This window comes from Ranitomeya variabilis, chromosome 7 (genome assembly GCF_051348905.1).
Source record: "Ranitomeya variabilis isolate aRanVar5 chromosome 7, aRanVar5.hap1, whole genome shotgun sequence".
Lineage (NCBI taxonomy): Eukaryota > Metazoa > Chordata > Amphibia > Anura > Dendrobatidae > Ranitomeya > Ranitomeya variabilis.
In genome coordinates this window covers 90,413,988-90,435,338 of record NC_135238.1, presented here as the reverse complement: position 1 = coordinate 90,435,338, position 21,351 = coordinate 90,413,988, and the positions used below count along the sequence as shown (strand labels likewise).

The 21,351-nt window shown below is 42.7% G+C and overlaps 1 protein-coding gene across 1 annotated transcript in view; it reads right to left on the bottom strand.

The window, feature by feature from the left end:
• Window positions 1-21,351, bottom strand: part of MOB4 (MOB family member 4, phocein) — a 144,748-nt gene that overhangs the window by 76,270 nt on the left and 47,127 nt on the right. The window contains exons 2-3 of the mRNA XM_077275405.1: window positions 19,464-19,526; window positions 4,337-4,437 (exon numbers count right to left, since the gene is read on the bottom strand). Coding sequence (XP_077131520.1) covers window positions 4,337-4,437; window positions 19,464-19,526 — 164 coding nt within the window. The remainder of the gene's footprint in view (window positions 1-4,336; window positions 4,438-19,463; window positions 19,527-21,351) is intronic.

Here is a 21,351-nt window from a genome sequence, read left to right as displayed (position 1 = left end):
ATATGTGGGGGTAAACCACTGTTTGGGCACACGTCGGGACTCGGAAGGGAGAGAGCACCATTTGACTTTTTCAACGCAAGATTGGCTGAAATTAATGGTGGCGCCATGTCGCGTTTGGAGACCCCCTGATGTGCCTAAACAGTGGAAACCCCTCAATTCTAACTCCAACACTAACCCCAACACACCCCTAAGGCTGGTTTCGCACTTGCGTTTTTGTCTGCTGCGTTTTAGCGCTAAAAAACACGCATGCGTTTTTTTTCTATACTTAACATTAAAAACGCATGCTTTTTTTGCATGCGTTTTGACACGTTTTTGGCAACGCATGCGTTTTTTATGCGTGCGTTTGTTTGCAGAAATGCAACCTGTAGTAATTTCTAGCGGCGTTTTTTTGCCGCAAAAAAACGCATGTGTTTATTCGCGGCAAAAAAATGTATTGCTGTCTATGTAAACGCATGCGTTTTTAAGCACATGCGTTTGCTTGCGTTAAAAATGCATGCGTTTTTATAGAAAAACACAAGAAAACACAAGAAAACCCTAACCCTAACCACAAGAAAAAACAAGAAAAAACAAGAAAACCCTAAGGTTAGGATCCCTAGTAACCCTAGGGATCCTAACCCTAACCCTAGGGTTAGGGTTAGGATCCCTAGGGTTACTAGGGATCCTAACCCTAACCCTAGCTATTTCTGTTTATAGTGGGTTTTCTAGTGGATTTTGATGATTGGCAGCTGTCACAAACTTCTCAGCATGTGTTTAAAAAACGCAAACGCAGGAAAAAACGCATGTAAACGCGGCAAAACGCCACGTTTTTTTTTCTGCATGCAAAAACGCATGCATCTAAAAAACGCAGCGTTTGCACGCGTTTACATGCGTTTTTTCAACCCATGCGTTTTTTTTTTTTAAAACGCTGCAGATCAAAACGCAAGTGTGAAACCAGCCTAACCCTAATCCCAACCCTAACCCCAACACACCCTTAACCCTAGTCTTAACCCTAATTCCAACCCTAACCCTAAGGATATGTGCCCACGTTGCTAATTTGTGTGCGGATTTTTCGCACCGTTTTGGAAAAATCTGCAGGTAAAACGCACTGCGCTTTACCTGCGGATTTACCGCGGATTTCCAGTGCTTTTTGTGTGGATTTCACCTGCGGATTCCTATTATGGCGCAGATGTAAAATGCTGCAGAATCCGCACAAAGAATTGACATGCTGCGGAAAATACAACGCAGCATTTCCGCGCTGTATTTTCCGCACCATGGGCACAGCAGATTTGTTTTTCCATAGGTTTACGTGGTACTGTAAACGTGATGGAAAACTGCTACGAATCCGCAGCGACCAATCCGCTGCGGATCCGCAGCCAAATCCGCACCGTGTGCACATAGCCTAATTCTAACCCTAATTCCAACCCTAGCCCTAAGTGCAACCCTAGCCCTAAGTGCAACCCTAGCCCTAAGTGCAACCCTAGCCCTAAGTGCAACCCTAGCCCTAAGTGCAACCCTATCCCTAAGTGCAACCCTAACCCTAAGTGCAACCCTAACCCTAAGTGCAACCCTAACCCTAAGTGCAACCCTAACCGCAACCCTAACCGCAACCCTAACCCTAAGTGCAACCCTAACCCTAAGTGCAACCCTAACCCTAAGTGCAACCCTAACCCTAAGTGCAACCCTAACCCTAAGTGCAACCCTAACCCTAAGTGCAACCCTAACCCTAAGTGCAACCCTAACCCTAACCCTGGCAGATTCGGCGGGCGCACTGCGCATGCGCCCGCCATTTTGGAAGATGGCGGCGCCCATGGAGAAGACCGAGGACACCGGGAGGGACATCGGAGCTCGGTAAGTATGGGGGGGTGCGATCGGAGCACGGGGGGGAGCAGACAGGAGGACGGGGGAGCATGGGACATGACAGGACGGAGAGGAGGAGATTGTTGGCGGTGCGGGGGGGCAGATCGGGGTGTCCAGCCATGGCAGATGCTATTGCAGCATCGGCCATGGCTGGATTGTAATATTTCACCAATTTTCATAGGTGAAATATTACAGATTGCTGATTGGCTGTTGAAAGTGAAACAGCCAATCAGAGTGATCGTAGCCACGGGGGGGGGCAAAGCCACCCCCCCTGGGCTGAAGTACCACTCCCCTGTCCCTGTAGGTCGAGTGAAATTGGAGTTAACCCTTTCACCCGGCCTGCAGGGACGCGATCATTCTGTGACACAGCATATGCGTCACAGGTCGGATTGGCACCGACTTTCATGACGCATACGCTGTGTCACAGGTCGGGAACGGGTTAAGGGCACAAAAATTAAAAGTTTGAAAATTGCAAAATTTTCTACAATTTTGCCAAATTTCCCTTTTTCAAAAATAAACAAGTTATATCGAAGAAATTTTATCACTAACATGAAGAACAATATGTCAGGGAAAAAAACAGTCTCAGAATCAATGGGATCCATTGAAACGTTCCAGAGCTATAACCTCAAAGTGACAGTGGTCAGAATTGTAAAAATTGTCTTGGTCTTCAAGGTCAATATTGTCTCGGTCACTAAGGGGTTAAAGTCAGCGGAACTCCAACCAGAGGTGGCATTAGCCAAGTTAAGTAAAGTGATTAATGTGTGTAGAGTAGCTGGTCCGTTTTGGAAACAGCCATTTCCTGATTTTTGTTTGTCACCTCTGGGGCTAGTTCTAAAGAAAGAGCTGAACTCTCATGTCAATTCATCACTTATCATACCCACACAGTGCATTGCTGAATGATAGTATACTGTAGATGGCAAGCTAGTGTCAGTGTGTTACACATCCTTCGACCAAACGGTGGAAATAGTTCGAGGGTTTGGGCTTGGGGCAGTAACGGCCAAGACCAATATCGAAGCAGCGTTTAGATTACTACTAGTGATGAGCAAACGTGCTTGGATAACGCGTTTTCCAAGTATCTTGTTGTCTCGAGTCCCCACGGCTGCATGATTCGTAACTGTTAAGCAACCACAACACTTGAGAATTACCAGTTTGTTAGGCAATCCCTGCATGTGTTGAGGCTGTGTAAGGCCGGTTTCACATTAGCGTTTTGAGGAGCTGCAGAGGGCTGCGGACTTCCTCCGTGAAGCCCCGCCCTCAGCCGCACCTCCGCCGCTAGCTCCCCCTACATACGTATCTTTAACATTAGGTACGCAGGTCGTGCGGCTGTATGCGGATGCTTCCGCATGCGTCGTTTTGACGATGCGGCGACTAGCGTAGGACGCAGCTGGTTGCATTTTTTTCTCCGCATCGTCAAAACGACGCATGCGGAAGCATCCGCATACAGCTGCACGACCTGCGTACCTAATGTTAAAGATAGGTACGCAGGCTGCATGCAGGCCGCATGCAGAAGTAGGCGGGGCTAGAGGCGGAGGTGTGGCTAGTTTCACACTAGCCTAAGCCACAAAACATGCAGCTGCAGGGACTCGAACATATTATTTGAGCATGTCCAAGATACTCTGATAACACCCAAACCAATTCGCTCATCACTAATTTCATTGGGCAGAAAACAGCGTAGCATCGGTGGTATGGGCTGGCCTGGTCAACCAAGTGATTATGAGAAGTGACAGATTTCCAGTCCTTGATATCATTATTGTACATCGGAAGACTGGGGACAGTGGAGTTATTTGAAAAAAAAAAAGGGCCGTCAGAGATCAGAAGGTGGTTCCCAAATGTTAGGATTGTGTTTTCTGAATTTATTCCTAGGTTGCTCTGGGTTAAGTCGATAGATCTTAGATACTGTGAAAAAATAAGTACAGAAAAACATTTAAACAGATCAATGTGTAAGTTTTTGCCAACAATTGAGGTTTCTCATTTTGTCACGTTGGACTTGGAAGGTGGGTTCTTTACAGAGGTGACTTGGTATATTTATTGGAAATTGGTAACTATTTTAAACCTAGACTTAAAAGCAATGGTGGAAATCATGCTTGCCTGGTTAGGCAAGATGGCCTGGTGGGGTTTATCTTTCATGGAATTGACGACGTTTTTGGTTAACGGGCTTGATTCTTTTGCTAAGCTGCATGATTGGAGGTAAACGGTTGGGTACCGGAAGTCTAGAAAGGTTGCTGAATATAAATGTTACCTTTGTACGAGTATTAATTATAAATAAAGGCCATGGACAATTTAACCCACCAAGTCAACGTGTCAGAACGTTTATTTTATGTGCTGTATATAGTATAATATATATATGTGCGGATTACATACCTACAGCAATTTTTGGGGGTTTTATATTACACTCATGATTCATGCCACAATTTTACATCGCATGTTCACAACAAACCTAAACTTCACAAAAACAAAAAAAAATAATGAAAAGCCAAATTTATCCATACATGATACCTACCGAAGATGCTCATACTTCCAAACACCTTCATCCTGACCTTCAGGAGGTTCTAGAATTTTATCAGTGTTGGAACAATCTGTTCTTATATTCTGCTGAATATACTGCAAAACAAAAGTGATAAGTATCATAAGGTCCATGTAAAACACCATGAAAGCAAAATTTGATTTTTAGTGTTTCTAAGGAAACACTCAGGTCCACGAACACTGTTACACGACCACCATTACATTCTACTATATTGCCAGAACAAAACAATATCCCTTATGTTCCAAATACACAAAAGTGCCAATATATCCTATAAACACACTTTCTGGAAAAATGCAAATATGCCCGTTTGGTGCCCATACATTGTGCTTCTGGAGACACACACCCTGTAAATTGCACTCTCCCTGATACAATAATGCCCAATATGTGGCCGCTTATTGTGATTTAGGCACAGTGGGGCTCAGGAAGGGGCATTTGGAATTGGGAGCGCAGAATTCACTTTTCCAATTATATACCTCAGTAGAGGCTTGTTTTATTTGTAAAAGTTAGGGGTTTTAATGGTAACATTTTGGGGTATAAAACATTTTCAGCATATGGCCATGATCACATTCTTGTGTTATATGCTGAGCACGCACTTCAAGGTATCCGTGTAAACGCCCATTAAAAAAAAAAAAAGTGATTTTGACTAAATTCCTGACAGAACCACTCATCATTATGAGGCACATGGAATCCCATATTGCCGGAGCAGAGACCAGACTAAGCCCACAGTGCTTCAATCTGTCTCATTACAGTGAGTGATTTAGTTTGAATCCCAATTGTTGTGGGAATTTCCACGGCAACTCCGAAGTGCTCAGCGATAAGCTCAGGCTGGATAAATGATAAACGAGCCTCATTCCGACTTTTAAGAGGCAATTATGACCAAATGGCATCTTGCAAGAGAAAATTTTTATTTGTCTTCAGCAAGATAGTGCCGCCTGCACAGTAGCAGAAATCGGATCACCGATAGCTGCTACTGCACAGGGCAGCTGGCGCCATTTTCAAACATTTTTATTTTTTTATTTATGGTATCTCAGGATTACATCAAACAAATGTGTATATAATTCATTACATATGTGATCAGGCTGCTGTGTAGGTGCCTCCGTCAGTGCCTGCAGAAGGAACCCCCCAAGATATACAGATATAGATATCAGAGCACCACATGAAGACCCCCCCCCCCCCCGCCCACAGGCCGCCCCGAGGCACGAGCATATCATTAACTCAAAACTGAAAACTAAAATTAAACAACAATCACAAGACAGATTTCATCAACCAAGGTATCACTGTAATCAGTATAACAGCATCTACCCGACACTGTGTGTAGGTTACTGTGCACAATCCTGCTGACAGGTTCCATTTAACCCCTTTCTGACATTGGACGTACTATCCCGTCGAGGTGGGGTGGGCCCGTATGACCACCGACGGGATAGTACGTCCAGCGCGATCGGCCGCGCTCATGGAGGGAGCGCGGCCAATCGCGGCCGGGTGTCAGCTGACTATCGCAGCTGACATCCGGCACTATGTGCCAGGAGCGGTCACGGACCGCCCCCGGCACATTAACCCCCGGCATACTGCGATCAAACATGATCGCAGTGTGCCGGCGGTATAGGGAAGCATCGCGCAGGGAGGGAGCTCCCTGCGTGCTTCCCTGAGACCCCCGGAGCAACGCGATGTGATCGCGTTGCTCCGAGGGTCTCTTACCTCTTCCTCCCTGCGGCAGGCCTGGATTCAAGATAGCAGCGGCATCCGGGTCCTGCAGGGAGGTGGCTTCACAGCGCCTGCCCAGAGCAGGCGCCGGGAAGCCTCCAGGATCTGTGCACTTCAGATCGCCGATCTGACACAGTGCACAGCAAAGTGTCAGATCGGCGATCTTACACTATAACATCATGCCCCCCGCCCCCCGGGGCAATGTTATAGTGTAAAAAAAAATAAAAAAAAATTCACAAGTGTAAAAAAAAAAAAAATTCCAAAACAAATGCAAAAAAAAAATATATATATTGTTCCTATAAATCCATTTCTTTATCTAAATAATAATAAAAAAACAATAAAAGTACACATATTTAGTATCGCCGCGTCCGTAGCGACCCGACCTATAAAACTGTCCCACTAGTTAACCCCTTCCGTTAACACCGTAAAAAAAAAAACAAAAAAAAAACGAGGCAAAAAACAACGCTTTATTATCATACCACCAAATAAAAAGTGGAATAACACGCGATCAAAAAGACGGATATAAATAACCATGGTACCGCTGAAAACGTCATCTTGTCCCGCAAAAAACGAGATGCCATACAGCGTCATCAAAGAAAAAATAAAAAAGTTATAGTCCTCAGAATAAAGCGATGCAAAAAAAATTATTTTTTCTATAAAATAGTTTTTATCCTATAAAAGCGCCAAAACATTAAAAAAATGATATAAATGAGGTATCGCTGTAATCGTACTGACCCGAAGAATAAAACTGCTTTATCCATTTTACCAAACGCAGAACGGTATAAACGCCTCCCCAAAAAGAAATTCATGAATAGCTGGTTTTTGGTCATTCTGCCTCACAAAAATCGGAATAAAAAGCGATCAAAAAATGTCACGTGCCCGAAAATGTTACCAATAAAAACGTCAACTCGTCCCGCAAAAAACAAGACCTCACATAACTCTGTGGACCAAAATATGGAAAAATTATAGCTCTCAAAATGTGGTAACGCAAAAAATATTTTTTGCAATAAAAAGCGTCTTTCAGTGTGTGACGGCTGCCAATCATAAAAATCTGCTAAAAAAAACGCTATAAAAGTAAATCAAACCCCCTTCATCACCCCCTTAGCGAAAAATTAAAAAAATGTATTTATTTCCATTTTCCCATTAGGGTTAGGGTAAGGGCTAGGGTAAGGGTAAGGGCTAGGGTAAGGGCTAGGGTTAGGGTAAGGGCTAGGGTTAGGGTAAGGGCTAGGGTTAGGGCTAGGGTTAGGGCTAGGGTTAGGGCTAGGGTTAGGGCTAGGGTTAGGGTTAGGGCTAGGGTTAGGGCTAGGGCTAGGGTTAGGGTTAGGGCTAGGGTTAGGGCTAGGGTTAGGGCTAGGGTTGGGGCTAGGGTTGGGGCTAGTGTTAAGGCTACAGTTAGGGTGGGGGCTAAAGTTAGGGTTAGGGTTGGCGCTAAAGTTAGGGTTAGAGTTTGGATTACATTTACGGTTGGGAATAGGGTTGGGATTAGGGTTAGGGGTGTGTCAGGGTTAGGGGTGTGGTTAGGGTTACCGTTGGGATTAGGGTTAGGGATGTGTTTGGATTAGGGTTTCCGTTATAATTGGGGGTTTTTCACTGTTTAGGCACACCAGGGGCTCTCCAAACGCGACATGGCGTCCGATCTCAATTCCAGCCAATTCTGCGTTGAAAAAGTAAAACAGTGCTCCTTCCCTTCCGAGCTCTCCCGCGCGCCCAAACAGGGGTTTACCCTAACATATGGGGTATCAGTGTACTCAGGACACATTGGACAACAACTTTTGGGGTCCAATGTCTCCTGTTACCCTTGGGAAAATACAAAACAGGGGGCTAAAAAATAATTTTTGTGGAAAAAAAAAGTTTTATTTTCATGGCTCTGCGTTATAAACTGTAGTGAAACACTTGGGGGTTCTAAGTTCTCACAACACATCTAGATATGTTCCTTGGGGGGTCTAGTTTACAATATGGGGTCACTTGTGGGGGGTTTCAATGTTTAGACACATCAGTGGCTCTCCAAACGCAACATGGCGTCCCATCTCAATTCCTGTCAATTTTGCATTGAAAGTCAAACGGCGCTCCTTCCCTTCCGAGCTCTCCCATGCGCCTAAACAGTGATTTACCCCCACATATGGGGTATCAGCATACACAGGACAAATTGTACAACAACTTTTGGGGTCCAATTTCTTCTCTTACCCTTGGGAAAATAAAAAATTGGGGGCGAAAAGATAATTTTTGTGAAAAAATATGATTTTTTATTTTTACGGCTCTGCATTATAAACTTCTGTGAATCACTTAATGGGTCAAAGTGCTCACCACACATCTAGGTAAGTTCCTTAGGGGGTCTACTTTCCAAAATGGTGTCACTTGTGGGGGGTTTCAATGTTTAGGCACATCAGTGGCTCTCCAAACGCAACATGGCGTCCCATCTCAATTCCAGTCAATTTTGCATTGTAAAGTCAAATGGCGCTCCTTCGCTTCCGAGCTCTACCATGCGCCCAAACAGTGGTTTACCCCCACATATGGGGTATCGGCGTACTCAGGACAAATTGTACAACAACTTTTGTGGTCCATTTTCTCCTGTTACCCTTAGCAAAATAAAACAAATTGGAGCTGAAGTAAATTTTTTGTGAAAAAAAGTTAAATGTTCATTTTTATTTAAACATTCCAAAAATTCCTGTGAAACACCTGAAGGGTTAATACATTTCTTGAATGTGGTTTTGAGCACCTTGAGGGGTGCAGTTTTTAGAATGGTGTCACACTTGGTTATTTTCTATCATATAGACCCCTCAAAATGACTTCAAATGAGATGTGGTCCCTAAAAAAAATGGTGTTGTAAAAATGAGAAATTGCTGGTCAACTTTTAACCCTTATAACTCCCTAACAAAAAAAAATGTTTCCAAAATTGTGCTGATGTAAAGTAGACATGTGGGAAATGTTACTTATTAAGTATTTTGTGTGACATATCTCTGTGATTTTATTGCATAAAAATTCAAAGTTGGAAAATTGCGAAATTTTCGCCAAATTTCTGTTTTTTCCACAAATAAACGCAGGTAATATCAAAGAAATGTTATCACTATCATGAAGTACAATATGTCACGAGAAAACAATGTCAGAATCACCGGGATCCGTTGAAGCGTTCCAAAGTTATAACCTCATAAAGGGACAGTGGTCTGAATTGTAAAAATTGGCCCGGTCATTAACGTGCAAACCACCCTTGGGGGTAAAGGGGTTAATACTTCCTGCTTTGAAAGCCGAGCTCATGCAGTGCAGTACTAGTGTACTATAGTGCTTGAGATCTGTCAGTTTAGCACCGATTACCTGTTGGACACTACTTAAGGCCACGTTCACACACTCAGTATTTGGTCAGTATTTAGAAGCCAAAACCAGGAGGAGTGGAACAATCAGAGGAAAAGTATAATAGAATTAAGTCACCACTTCTGTATTTATCACCCACTCCTGGGTTTTGGCTTCCAAAAGTCAGGTATCAGCAGCAGAAAGGACTTCATGTTCAATCCATACGTAGGCAGGGACAGCAACACCTGCGCTGATTGGGCGCTGGGGTCACGTGTCACAACACCACATGAGAGAGAGTGCAGACATCGCAGGAATGGCGCCAGCATGGGAGGCGAGTATAGGTTATTTTATTTTATCGGAGCCAAACATTTAATTCGAGAAGGGGTTGTCCTAGTAGTGGAGAACCCTTTTAACCCCTTTACCCCCCTAGGCTAGGGGGTTTGCACGTTAATGACCAGGCTAATTTTTTACAATTCTGACCACTGTCCCTTTATGAGGTAATAACTCAGGAACGCTTCAATGGATTCCGGTGATTCTGAGAATGTTTTCTCGTGACATATTGTACTTCATGATAGTGGTAAAATTTATTTTATATGACTTGTGTTTATTTATGAAAAAACGGAAATTTGGCGGAAATTTTGAACATTTCGTAATTTTCCAACTTTGAATTTTCATGCCCTTAAATTGAGATATGTCACACATAATCCGAAAAATACTGTAAGTATTTTAGGACGCACTTTTAGAATCCTCAAAATTAGGAGGAAAATAAGGGTGCGTCTTATAAACCGAACACTGTTCTTACCGAGGGGTCAATGCTGCGGGGCCGGAGCTGGGGGTGTTGCGATGGTGGTGCGGTGGTCATGCGGTGGTGGTACGGCGGCGAGCAGTAGCACTGTGGCATTTGGCGTCCGCCATTCTTCTTCCAGGGTCCAGCTTCTCACTTGCGCAGATGGAGAAAAGCCAAGAACTCCATCCGCGCCTGCCTTTACGAGATGTGTAGGAAAATGGCTGCAGATGCGGAGCAGGCTCAGATGGCGATCTAGGCACCAAGATATCGGGAGATGAGATCTGGGCGCCAAGATCTCCATCTGCGCATGCGCCGCCCTGGCAGCCATTTTCCCAGAGTCCACCGCATAGTAAACAGTGCGGGGGCTCTGGGTTTTCACAAAATGTCGGCGGAGCCCCCATACCACCAAACACCCGCAGCATCACTCTTGCGTCCTCTAGCAGGGACTCTGCTCCACTGAGGCCTGCTCCACCGAACACCCGCAGCATCGCACATCCGAACACCCCCTTTCTCCCAGTCTGGGGTACGCAGCATCGCCCCACACCTGCCTCCGCCAACAGCGACCCTGGGACCCCGCTTCACCGCAGCCACCACCCCTGGTAAGCAATAAGACGCCTGGATTGTAAGAAGCACCACCATTTTATTTTAAAAAAAGGGTTTTTTTCCCCCTACTTTTCTCCTCAAAACTTGGGGTGAATCTTATAATCCGGTGTGTCTTACATACCGTATTTTGCGGTCTATAAAACATTTCCCACATGTCTACTTTACAGCTGCACAATTTTAGAACCTACATTTTTGGGGGGTTAGGAAGTTATAAGGGTTAAAAGTTGACCAGCAATTTCTCATTCATACAACACCATTTTTTTTTTCTTCATTTATTTATTTATTTTTAGGGACCATATCACATTTGAATTCACTTTGAGGGGTATATATGATAGAAAATACCCAAAAAAGTGACACCATTCTTAAAACTGCACCCCTCAAGGTGCTCAAAACCACATTCAATAAGTTTACTGACCCTTCAGGTGCTTCACAGGATTTTTTGGAATGTTTTATAAAAAAAAATAAAATAAAAAAAATAATGAACATTTAACTTTTTTCCACAAAAAATTTACTTCAAATCCAATTCTTTTCCCTAAGGATAACAGGAGAAATTGGACCCCAAACATTTTGCAATTTGTCCCGAGTACGCCGATACCCCATATGTGGGGGTAAACCACTGTTTGGGCGCATGGCAGAGCTTGGAAGGGAAGGAGCTCTGTTTGACTTTCAATGCAAAATTAGCTGGAATTAAGATTGCACGTCATGTCGCTTTTGGAGAGCCTCTGATGTGCCTAAACAGTGGAAACTCCCCCCCCCCCATGAGTGACCCCATTTTGGAAACTAGACCCCCAAGGAACTTGTCGTTTTGCTGTGAAAATAATAAAATCACATTTTCCTCACAACAATTTTGCATTTTCATAAGGGTAACAGGAGAAATTACGCCATACAATTTGTTGCGCAATTTCTCGAGTATGACGATACCCCATATTTAGGGGAATACTACTTTTGAGGCACAGTGCAAAGCTCAGAAGGGAAGAGGCGCCATATTGGAGTTCAGATTTTGCTTGAATGGTTTGATGGTGCCATGTCCCATTGGCAGAACCCCTGAGGTGACAGAACAACAGAAACCCCTTATATGTGAACTCATTTTACAAACTACACTCCCCAATGAATTCATCTAGGTGTGCAGTGATCATATTGACACCACATGTGCCTCCTAGAATTTTATACCACAGAGAGGTGAAGAAAGAATAAATTACATTTTCACCACTAAAATATTGTTTTAGGCCCAAGTTTTAAATTTTTCTAAGGGCTAATAAGAATTTATTTTTTTTACAACAAACCGAGTTCCATTTTTTCCCTGAGTGTGCCAATAACCTACATGTAAATCGGGAAATATTTTTCAGGCACAGTTCAAAGCTCAGAAGGCAAAGGAGCGCCAGATTTTACTGTTATGGTTTGCAGGTGCCATAAACCCATGGGAGAGGCCATGAGGTGCCAGAACAGCAGAACCCCCCACGCGTGACCCCATTTACGAACTACACCTCTCAATGAATTCATCTAGGGGTGCAGTGGTCATATTGACACCATGGGTGTGACACAGAATTTTATACCATTGGGCAGTGAAGACAAAATAACTATATTTTAACAAAATTTTGTTTTAGCCAAAGATTTAACATTTTCACACAAGAAGTGGGTAAAAATGGCACCAAAATTTGTCGCACAATTTCTACTGAACGTGGCAATACCCCATATGTGGCTGTACAGTACTGCTTAGCCGTGCGGAGAGACTCGGGAAGAATGGAGCGATATTTGCCTCCTGGAGCACAGATTTTCCTAGAACTGTTTGCAGACTTCATATACAGAGTCCCTAATTGCTAGTAGAGCAAAATCCCCCCTCAAATTACCCCATTTGGGAATCTATACCCCTTGGGGAATTTATCTATAGGTGTAGTGACGATTTTGACTCCATGGGTATTTTCCAGAAACAAGGCACAATCAATGTTGCCGAGTGAAAATTGCAAGCTGCCATTGTAGTAACCAGTACGCTGTAGTGACCAGTACATTATGCCCAACCCATGCTTCTGGAGACATGCACCCTTAAAAAATGCCAAACGTGGAGACAATATGTGGTTTAGGTACACTATGGGGCTCAGAAGGGAGGGGGGCATTTGAATTTGGGAGCAGAGAATTTGCTTAATTTCTTTTGGCTGGTGAGGAGCTGTTTCGCTTTTCCAGAGCCTTTGTGCTACCAGTAATGTGGAAGCCTCCTATATTTCCGTTAACAGATGGCGGACCTGAGTGAGGACATGCTTTTTTTGTGGATTGAGTTGAAGCTTTTATTGGGAACATTTTACATAATGTTTGGGATCACATTTATCTGGCGCTTTACTCTGAGCACTTACTTTGGGACTTCCATCTAAATCTCCGAGCGACATGATTCATATGAAACCCCCGAAGGATCTATTCACTATAATGAGGCAGTAGAGTAACTCTGGACTCGTCTGGCCTCTGATCAGCGGTGTCCTTTTCAGAAGTGCACAAAACTGTGGTCGACGGCACTTTTATGCAATCCTAAAAAGACGGACACAGCCAGATCACAGGTCAGTTGGCATCCACAGTGCCTCCATCTGCCTCATTTTAGGGAATCTTCAGCCAGGGGTACCGTCTGAATCACGTATTTCAGAGATTTACACGGAAACCCCGCTGCAAGCGCTCAGCGCAGGATAAATGTGCACCGAGCCTTACTGCTATCTTTGGGAGGTCGAATGAAAAACAAAAATCAACAGCATCTAAAGAATTGGTTTTATTTATTTTTTACGCCGTTTCTCGTGCGGTAGAAGTGATTAGGCGACTTTATTCGTGCGATTAAAGAAATAGCAGAATTAGGCCTCTTTCACACGTACTACCTTCTTTCCGGTACGTGTAGTGACAGTTTTCATACGTACCGGAGACACATACACACATAGACCCATTCAAGTGAATGGGTCTGTGCACATGTCAGTGTGTTTCCACTAACAGTGTGTCCGTGGACAAAACACGCTGACATGTCCGTTCTTTAATGTCAGCACGGGCCGTGAAACATCCTGCACATGGATAACACACGGATGTCATCCGTGTGACACGCATCGGCGCCGGGGGAAGAAGCATCCCCACGCTTTAAAAAAATAAAAATTATTGATATATTATAGATATTGACCCCCTCCAGCCTGAAAATAGCAGCCCGCAGTCAGTGGCCCAGAAAAGGGATCTCAAAGAGGTCGCGGCAGTTCAGCCCGGCAAGGAATGCAGTTTCAGTGACCAGCAGTAACCTCAATGACGTCACAGCAGGCCACTGACGCTGCGCTCGCAGCAGCTCAGTCACCAGTGGTTCTCAGCCTGGACAGTCGCATCTTGACACCGTCTAGATTGAAAACAATTTCTCCCCCAGACATGGATTACGGCGTGGGACAGAACGACGGAGAGGTGAGGGTTATCGTTGTTTATTTTATTTTTGTTTTATTACAGGAAAACGAGGGCTTCGGTGGAGTTAGGATTAGGAGTTAGGCATTAGGAGAGTATGACTGTGTTTGTTATTTTTAAATAAAAAAGGAAAACTGTGTTTTATTACTAATAAAGGACTTTATTCTTGCTGTGTCTTTAATTACCATATACAGTTGTGCTCAATAGTTTACATACCCCAGCAGAATTCTTCTTGACTTTTTTTTTTTTTTTAGAGACTATGAATGGTAACACCAAAACTTTTTCTCCACTCATGGCTAGTGGTTGGGTGAAGCCATTTAATATCAAACTACTGTGTTTTCGCTTTTTAAATCATAATGACAAACTAAAACATCCAAATGACCCTGATCAAAAGTTGTGGCTTGATAAAATGCACAGAAGTTGACAAAAATGGGTTTGAATGGCTACTAAAGGTAACATCCTCACCTGTAACCTGTTTGCATGTAATCAGTGTGTGTGATAAAAGCTGAGTGACTTTCTGGGATGTAGACAGACTCTTGCATCTTTCATCTAGCCACTGACATTTCTGGATTGTGAGTCATGGGAAAAGCAAAAGAATTGTCAACGGATCTACGGGAAAAGGTAGTTGAACTGTATAAAACAGGAAAGGGATACAAAAAGATATCCAAGGAATTGATAATGCCAGTCAGCAGCGTTCAAACTGTGATAAATAAATGGAAAATCAAAGGCTCTAAAAACAAAACCACGGTCAGGTAGACCGACAAATTTCGTCCACAGCTGCCATGAAAATTTTTCGGGATGCAAAGAAAAACCCAAAAATAACAGCTGAAATACTAGACTCTGAAAACTAGCGGTATGGCTGTTTCAAGATGCACAGTAAGAAGGCACTTGAAGAAAAATTTGCTGATTGTCTAGTCACCAGAAGAAAGCCATTACTGCGCAAATACCTCAAAGTATCTCTCCTACAATACGCAAAAGAAAACAGACAAGGCTCAAAACTTCTGGAACAAGGTAATTTGGAGTGATGAGTCCAAAATTGAACTTTTTGGCCACAATCACAAATGTTACATTTGGAGAGAGGTCAACAAGGAATGATGAAAGGAACACCATTCCTACTGTAAAGTACAGAGGTGGATCTCTGATGTTTTGGGGATGTGTAAGCTACAAAGGTACAGCAAACTTGGTCAAAGTTGAAGGAAAGATGTATGCAGCACGTTATCAGCAAATACTGGAGGCAAACTTGCAATCATCAGCCCGGAAGCTGCGTATGAGACATACTTGACGTTCTAACATGACAACGATCCAAAACACAAGGCCAAGTCGACCTGTCATTGGTTACAGCAGAAAAAAGTGAAGGTTCTGGAGTGGCCATCTCAGTCACCTGACCTCAATATCATTGAGCCACTCTGTGGAGATCTTTTTACCAAGAAGAGTGGGCAGTTTTACCATCTGAGAAAATAAAGAACCTCATCCACAACTACCATAAAAGACTTGAAGCTGTCATTGATGTTAGAGGGGGTAATACACGGTATTAAGAAATGGGGTATGTGAACTTTTGATCAGGGTCATTTGGATGTTTTAGGTTGTCATTATGATTTAAAAAGAGAAAACAGTAGTTTGTCAATAAACTGCTTCACCCAACCACTAAGTATGAGTGGAAAAAAAAAAGTTTGGGGTTATTCATATTCTCAAAAAAAAAAAAAAGGCCAAGAAAGCAAAAATTCTGCAGGGGTATACTTCTGAATATAATATATATCTATATATCTCTGAAGTGATCCAAATATGAATTTTTTTACCTGACGTCTTTAGATATATATATTTTTTTTATGAACTACTACTTTAGTTAATTACAAGCTAAAAGTTTAGCATTTTTTTGTTCATCAGTTAATTTTTTACAGACTTCTAAAGTTTTGAAAAAGGGCGAATTTTGGCCTGGTATGGCTTTAAATTATTTATCATATCTCGGGCTAGAATTAAAGGGAACCTATCACCCCCAAAATCGAAGGTGAGCTCTTGTCTTCACGCCCGGCCCGGCGCCTGCGCACTGCAGTACTTTGCTCTGCTCTCAACAGCGGCAAGAAGATCCCAACTTGAATTTTGGCACAGATATGGCTAGGAGCATAGCAGGCACATTTTTTTTAAACTTTTAAATTACGTTTTTTTTTTCGGAAATGCGTTTTAAAATTTTGTGTTTGCATGGGTAAAATATAAACAGATACTCTTTTGACACATCTGGTGAAAGCCTCTACAGTTCTGAGTAGAATGGTGTTTATTTGGTTTCTCCATCTTTTTTCTAGCTTGAGTTATGAGGAGAAATGTAAAGGCAGGCAACACCAAAATTCGCTATATATATACACATACATACATACATACATACACACACATATATATATATATATACATATATATATATATATATATATATATATATATATATATACACACATATACATGTACATATATATATATATTTTTTTATTTATTTTTTTCTCATATGGGGGGGCTTTATGTGATGCTCTGCTTACATATGCATCCTCATGGCCTTATGATAGGTCACTGATCCTTCACTGACCTGCCCCCTATTTTCTACACTTGAAATTTTACTTCAACTTTAGTTTGTATAATAAACTGAATTTGAAACAAAAAGGAAAAATAAAAACAATTTTTTTCTTTAAAAGGATTAAATAAAACACTGGGAAACGTATTAATTTAGTTGCAAGTGTTACATAACCCCTTCATAACTGGAGGTATTTTAATTTTTGCGTTTTCGTTTTTTTGCTCCCCTTCTTTCCAGAACCATAACTTTTTTTATTTTTCAGTCAAAATGGCCATGTTGATGGCTTGCTTTTTACGAGACAAGTTGTACTATTGAATGACACCATTTGTTTTAACATAAAATGTACTGGAAAGCAGGAAAAAAGTTTAAGTACGGAGAAATTGCAAAAAAAAGTGCAATTCCACAGTTGTTTTATCCAAACTTTGATCAGATCACCTGTGTGTAGCAGAAATGCTGACTTGCTATGAGAGTCAACCACCGGGCGGCGCTCATAGCAATCTGGCTATGACAACCATAGAGGTCTGCTGGAGACCTCCGGTTGTCATGCCAACCCATCAGTGACCCCCACGATCACGTCATGGGGTCATGATGGGTGGGATATCCAGCGCGCTACCGTTAAGCGCGTTAAATGCGGCTGCCAGAGATCGACAGCAGCATTTAACAGGTTACCTGCCGCAGATGGATCATGATTCAAAACAGCTGACATGTGTCAGGAAAGATGTGGGCTCAGTGCCGGAGCCCACATCAAAGGGAGGGACTCCAACGTGAGCGTACTATTATGCCAAACGTCGGAAAGGGGTTAAAAAGGAACCTAAAAGCAGGATTGTGCACAGTAACCTACAGACAGTGTCAGGTTGGCGCCGTTATACTGATTACAATGATATCTTGGTTAATGATATACCTTGTGGCTGTAATCTTTATTTGTAGTTTTCAGTTAATGAGATTCTCGTGCTTCGGGGCGGCCTGTGGGGGGTGGACCCGTCATGCGGTGCTCTGCTTGGGTTTTCATACTGATGGCAGGTCACTGATCCCTCAGTGACCTGCCCCTATTTTACATAATGCATAGAATATTGTGGGTTTGTAATTTTTTTTTTTTTTTATATCCTGCAAAATGGTGCCTGCGCAGTAGCATCTCTTTCTGCCTTACAATGGGTGCTACTGCACAAGCGCTGCCACCATTTAGCTGCAGCCAAATTTTTTTTCCTCCAGCAAAATGGTGGTGGCGCCTTCACAGTAGTACCTATCAGCAACCGGATAGATTCTACTGCACAGGCCAGCGCCATTTTGAGGAGGAAAAAATTTGGCTGCAGCTAAATAGCAGCAGCGCTTGCGCAGTACCATCTATTGGCAAAAGGTAGATACTACTGTGCAGGCGCCGTCAGTGCCACTTTGCTGGAGGTTTTTTTTTTTTTTCTAAGCCTACAATATGATATGCAATATGTAAAGAAAGCAATTCCACCATTGTTGGTTTTGATATTTACACCATAATTGTTGCAGTAAACATGCAAATCTGGAGTTTTGAAACCTTGTCTCTTTACAGGGTTTACAGATATGGTTTTAATAATTTTATATTTTGATAGATCAGTCTTTTATGGATGCATGAATACCAAATGTTTATTTTTATCTTAAAGTGTAAAAAAAAAAAAAAAAAAAAGTTGTTTGTCCCCTTGACACTTGAACCTCAGATCATTTAATCACTTGTACTGTGGTTGTCACAGAAGAGATCACGACAGGCACAGCGGGCCTTCAGTCAGCTCCTGGCTGTCATACCAACTCATTAGAGTCCCACGATTAAGCCTGGATAAGCCTATGGGCATCTGAACGACTGTCCGAGCTGGACCCTAAATGCTGCTCCCAACGACTGACAGGAATTTAACTTGTTAACAGCAGCAATCGATCAGCAGGCGGAGCGATTACGGCTGTTACAGACAGATGCCAGCTATGATACAGCCAGCATCCGCCCTGCGTGGAGCTCTGTTTATGAGACAGCTCAATACACCTCGACACGCTCCATGACGTATCTGTTATGGAGCATTCAAGTATTGTGCAATGCAGGTTAGCAACGCTGCAGACATCTGGAGTTGCACAAGATGGCCGACATTCACAGTGGGGGGGGGGGGGGGAAATCCCAGTGGACCTTTGAGAGACACGAAGGTGACCCCAACATTTTTATCTGCTAGACTAGAAGAATTATGCAGACAACACTTGAGGACTTTAAAACATTAGGTGCCAGTATTTCTAGGTTTACTTCCTGGCTCTTAAGAGTTAAAGAGTTAAAGGTTTTGTCACAGAATACAGGCTTAAGGGTATGTGCACACGTAGGTGGGATGTCTGCGAATTTTTCCGCACCCGTTTTTGTAAATCCGCAGGTAAACCGCACTGCAGATTACCTGTGGATTTACCGCGGATTTTGTGCGGATTCCACCTGCGGTTTTACACCTGCAGATTCCTATTATGGAGCAGGTGTAAAACGCTGCGAAATCCGCACAAAGAATTGACATGCTGCAGAATAAACAACGCAGCGTTTCCGCACATTTTTTTTCCTCAGAATGTGCACTGCTGATTTTGTTTTCCATAGGTTTACATGGTACTGTAAACTCATGGAAAACAGCTGCGAATTTGCAGCGTCAAAACCGCAGCGGATCCGCAGCGTGTGCACATAGCCTTAGTGTTCCTAGCTGAAAGACCTAGCTGCAATAGCAAACTTCCATCAGCAGCCTTGGTTTCTTTACCTCCACACTATACATTTTTAAGCCTTACTTTACCTGTTGAACTGCAAGTGTACTGTCCATTTCATCAAAGGATTCATCTGGCCAGCTGTAGAAGTCCTAGAGAAAATATATAAAAATCAGAAAACAAACAAATGTGGTAGACGTTTCAATACTCCTAAAGGTGGCCTGTCAGACGATTCATGCTGCCATACCGCAGGCAACAAATTGCAGGAAGGTGCTGTATATTATTTAATAATAATATTTATTTATATAGCGCCAACATATTCTGCAGTGCTTTATTTTATTAAATGTTTTGGAGAAAATAATCTTTTCATACTTTTCTGACTGTCTATTCCCAGTGCTGCAGCAGGTGATTGTCAGGGCGGGTATTTCAGAGACTTGTTTGGCTGCCCACGGATTGGGCAGCATGAATCGCCTGACACGTTCCCATTAAAAAGTCAAATAAAAGACTTTCTTTTTTTTTTTTTTTTTTATGTAAAATTCATAGAAACTCGCAGCGTCCAGATGTTACAGCTTAGTGGATGGGATTTCAAGAAATCACGTGTCCACTATGCGTCCAGAGATGCCCGGAGCTCACCCGCAGAGAGGGACATGTGACACGTCTTTCCAGATTGCAAGCATGTCTATTTTTCTTGCGGAGATGTGAGTCTCCAAAAGACAAAGTTCACCCATACAGTATTGGACACGGTGAATCCGCACCGTTCAGTGATCACAGAAGATTCACCTGTGTTCATTAGCTGGCAGCGCTTTGGACGCAGTAGACATGAGCTGCCAATTCATGAGTCTGCACACACCCTCACAGTCACTTCAAATGTGATGTGGTCCCTAAAAAAGGATTTAGTAACTTTTGTTGGAAAAATAAAAAATTGTTGATAAACTTTTAAGCCTTTTAACTTCCTATTTTTTATGTGTGAAAAATTATGCAAATGTAAAGTAAATATGTGGTATGTCACGTATTAACTATTTTGTGTGACATGACTAGTTTAAAGGGCATAACAATTTAAAGTTTGAAAATTGAAAACTTTTCACATTTTTTGACAAATGTTCAATATTTCCATTAGGAAAAAAAAAAAAATCGATCAAAATTTACCACTAACAAAGTACACCAGTTCAAGAAAAAAAAAAACTCAATCACTAGAATATACTGAAAGGTTCCAGAGGTATTACCACAAAGTGACACAGGTCAGGACTGAAAAAATTGTCCTATCAAGAAGGTGCAAACAGGCTTGGGGGTGAAGGAGTTAGGGTATGTGCACACGATGCAGATTTAGTGCAGAATTGGTGCAGATCTGCAGCAGATTTTTCTGCAGCAGAAACGCTGCAGAACTGCCCTGTGATTTACAGTACAATGTAAATCAATGTGAAAAAAAAAGCTGTGCACATGGTGCAGATGAAACGCTGCAGATTTCAAAGAAGTGCATGTCACTTCTTTTGTGCAGTTCTGCAGCGTTTCTGCACCCCTCCATTTATAGAAATAAAATCTGCACTACAAACGCACCTGCGGATTTTGCCAGGAGATGCAGATTTAGTGCAGAAAATTCTGCACCACATTTCCTACGTGTGCACACAGCCTTAAAGAGTAAAGATGCATTTACAGGCATCAGATACCTGTAGAGGAGTTGCTATGTTGACATTTTTCTTTTTTTCCCCTACAGCCAAAATCTGATCTCTTAGGCTAGGTTCACATCTGCGTTCAGGAGGACTGCGGATGGCTGCGAACTTCCTCCCTGAAGCTCCGCCTACTTCTGTATGCGTCCTGCATACCTATCTTTAACATTGGGTACGCAGGGACATGCGTTGTAAGCAGATGCATCCGCATGTGGCAATTTGACGTGTGCGGCGACCGCACGAAAACACAAAATTTTGCATTTCCATGAGTTCGCCGCACACGTCAAATCGCCACATGCGGATGCATCTGCTT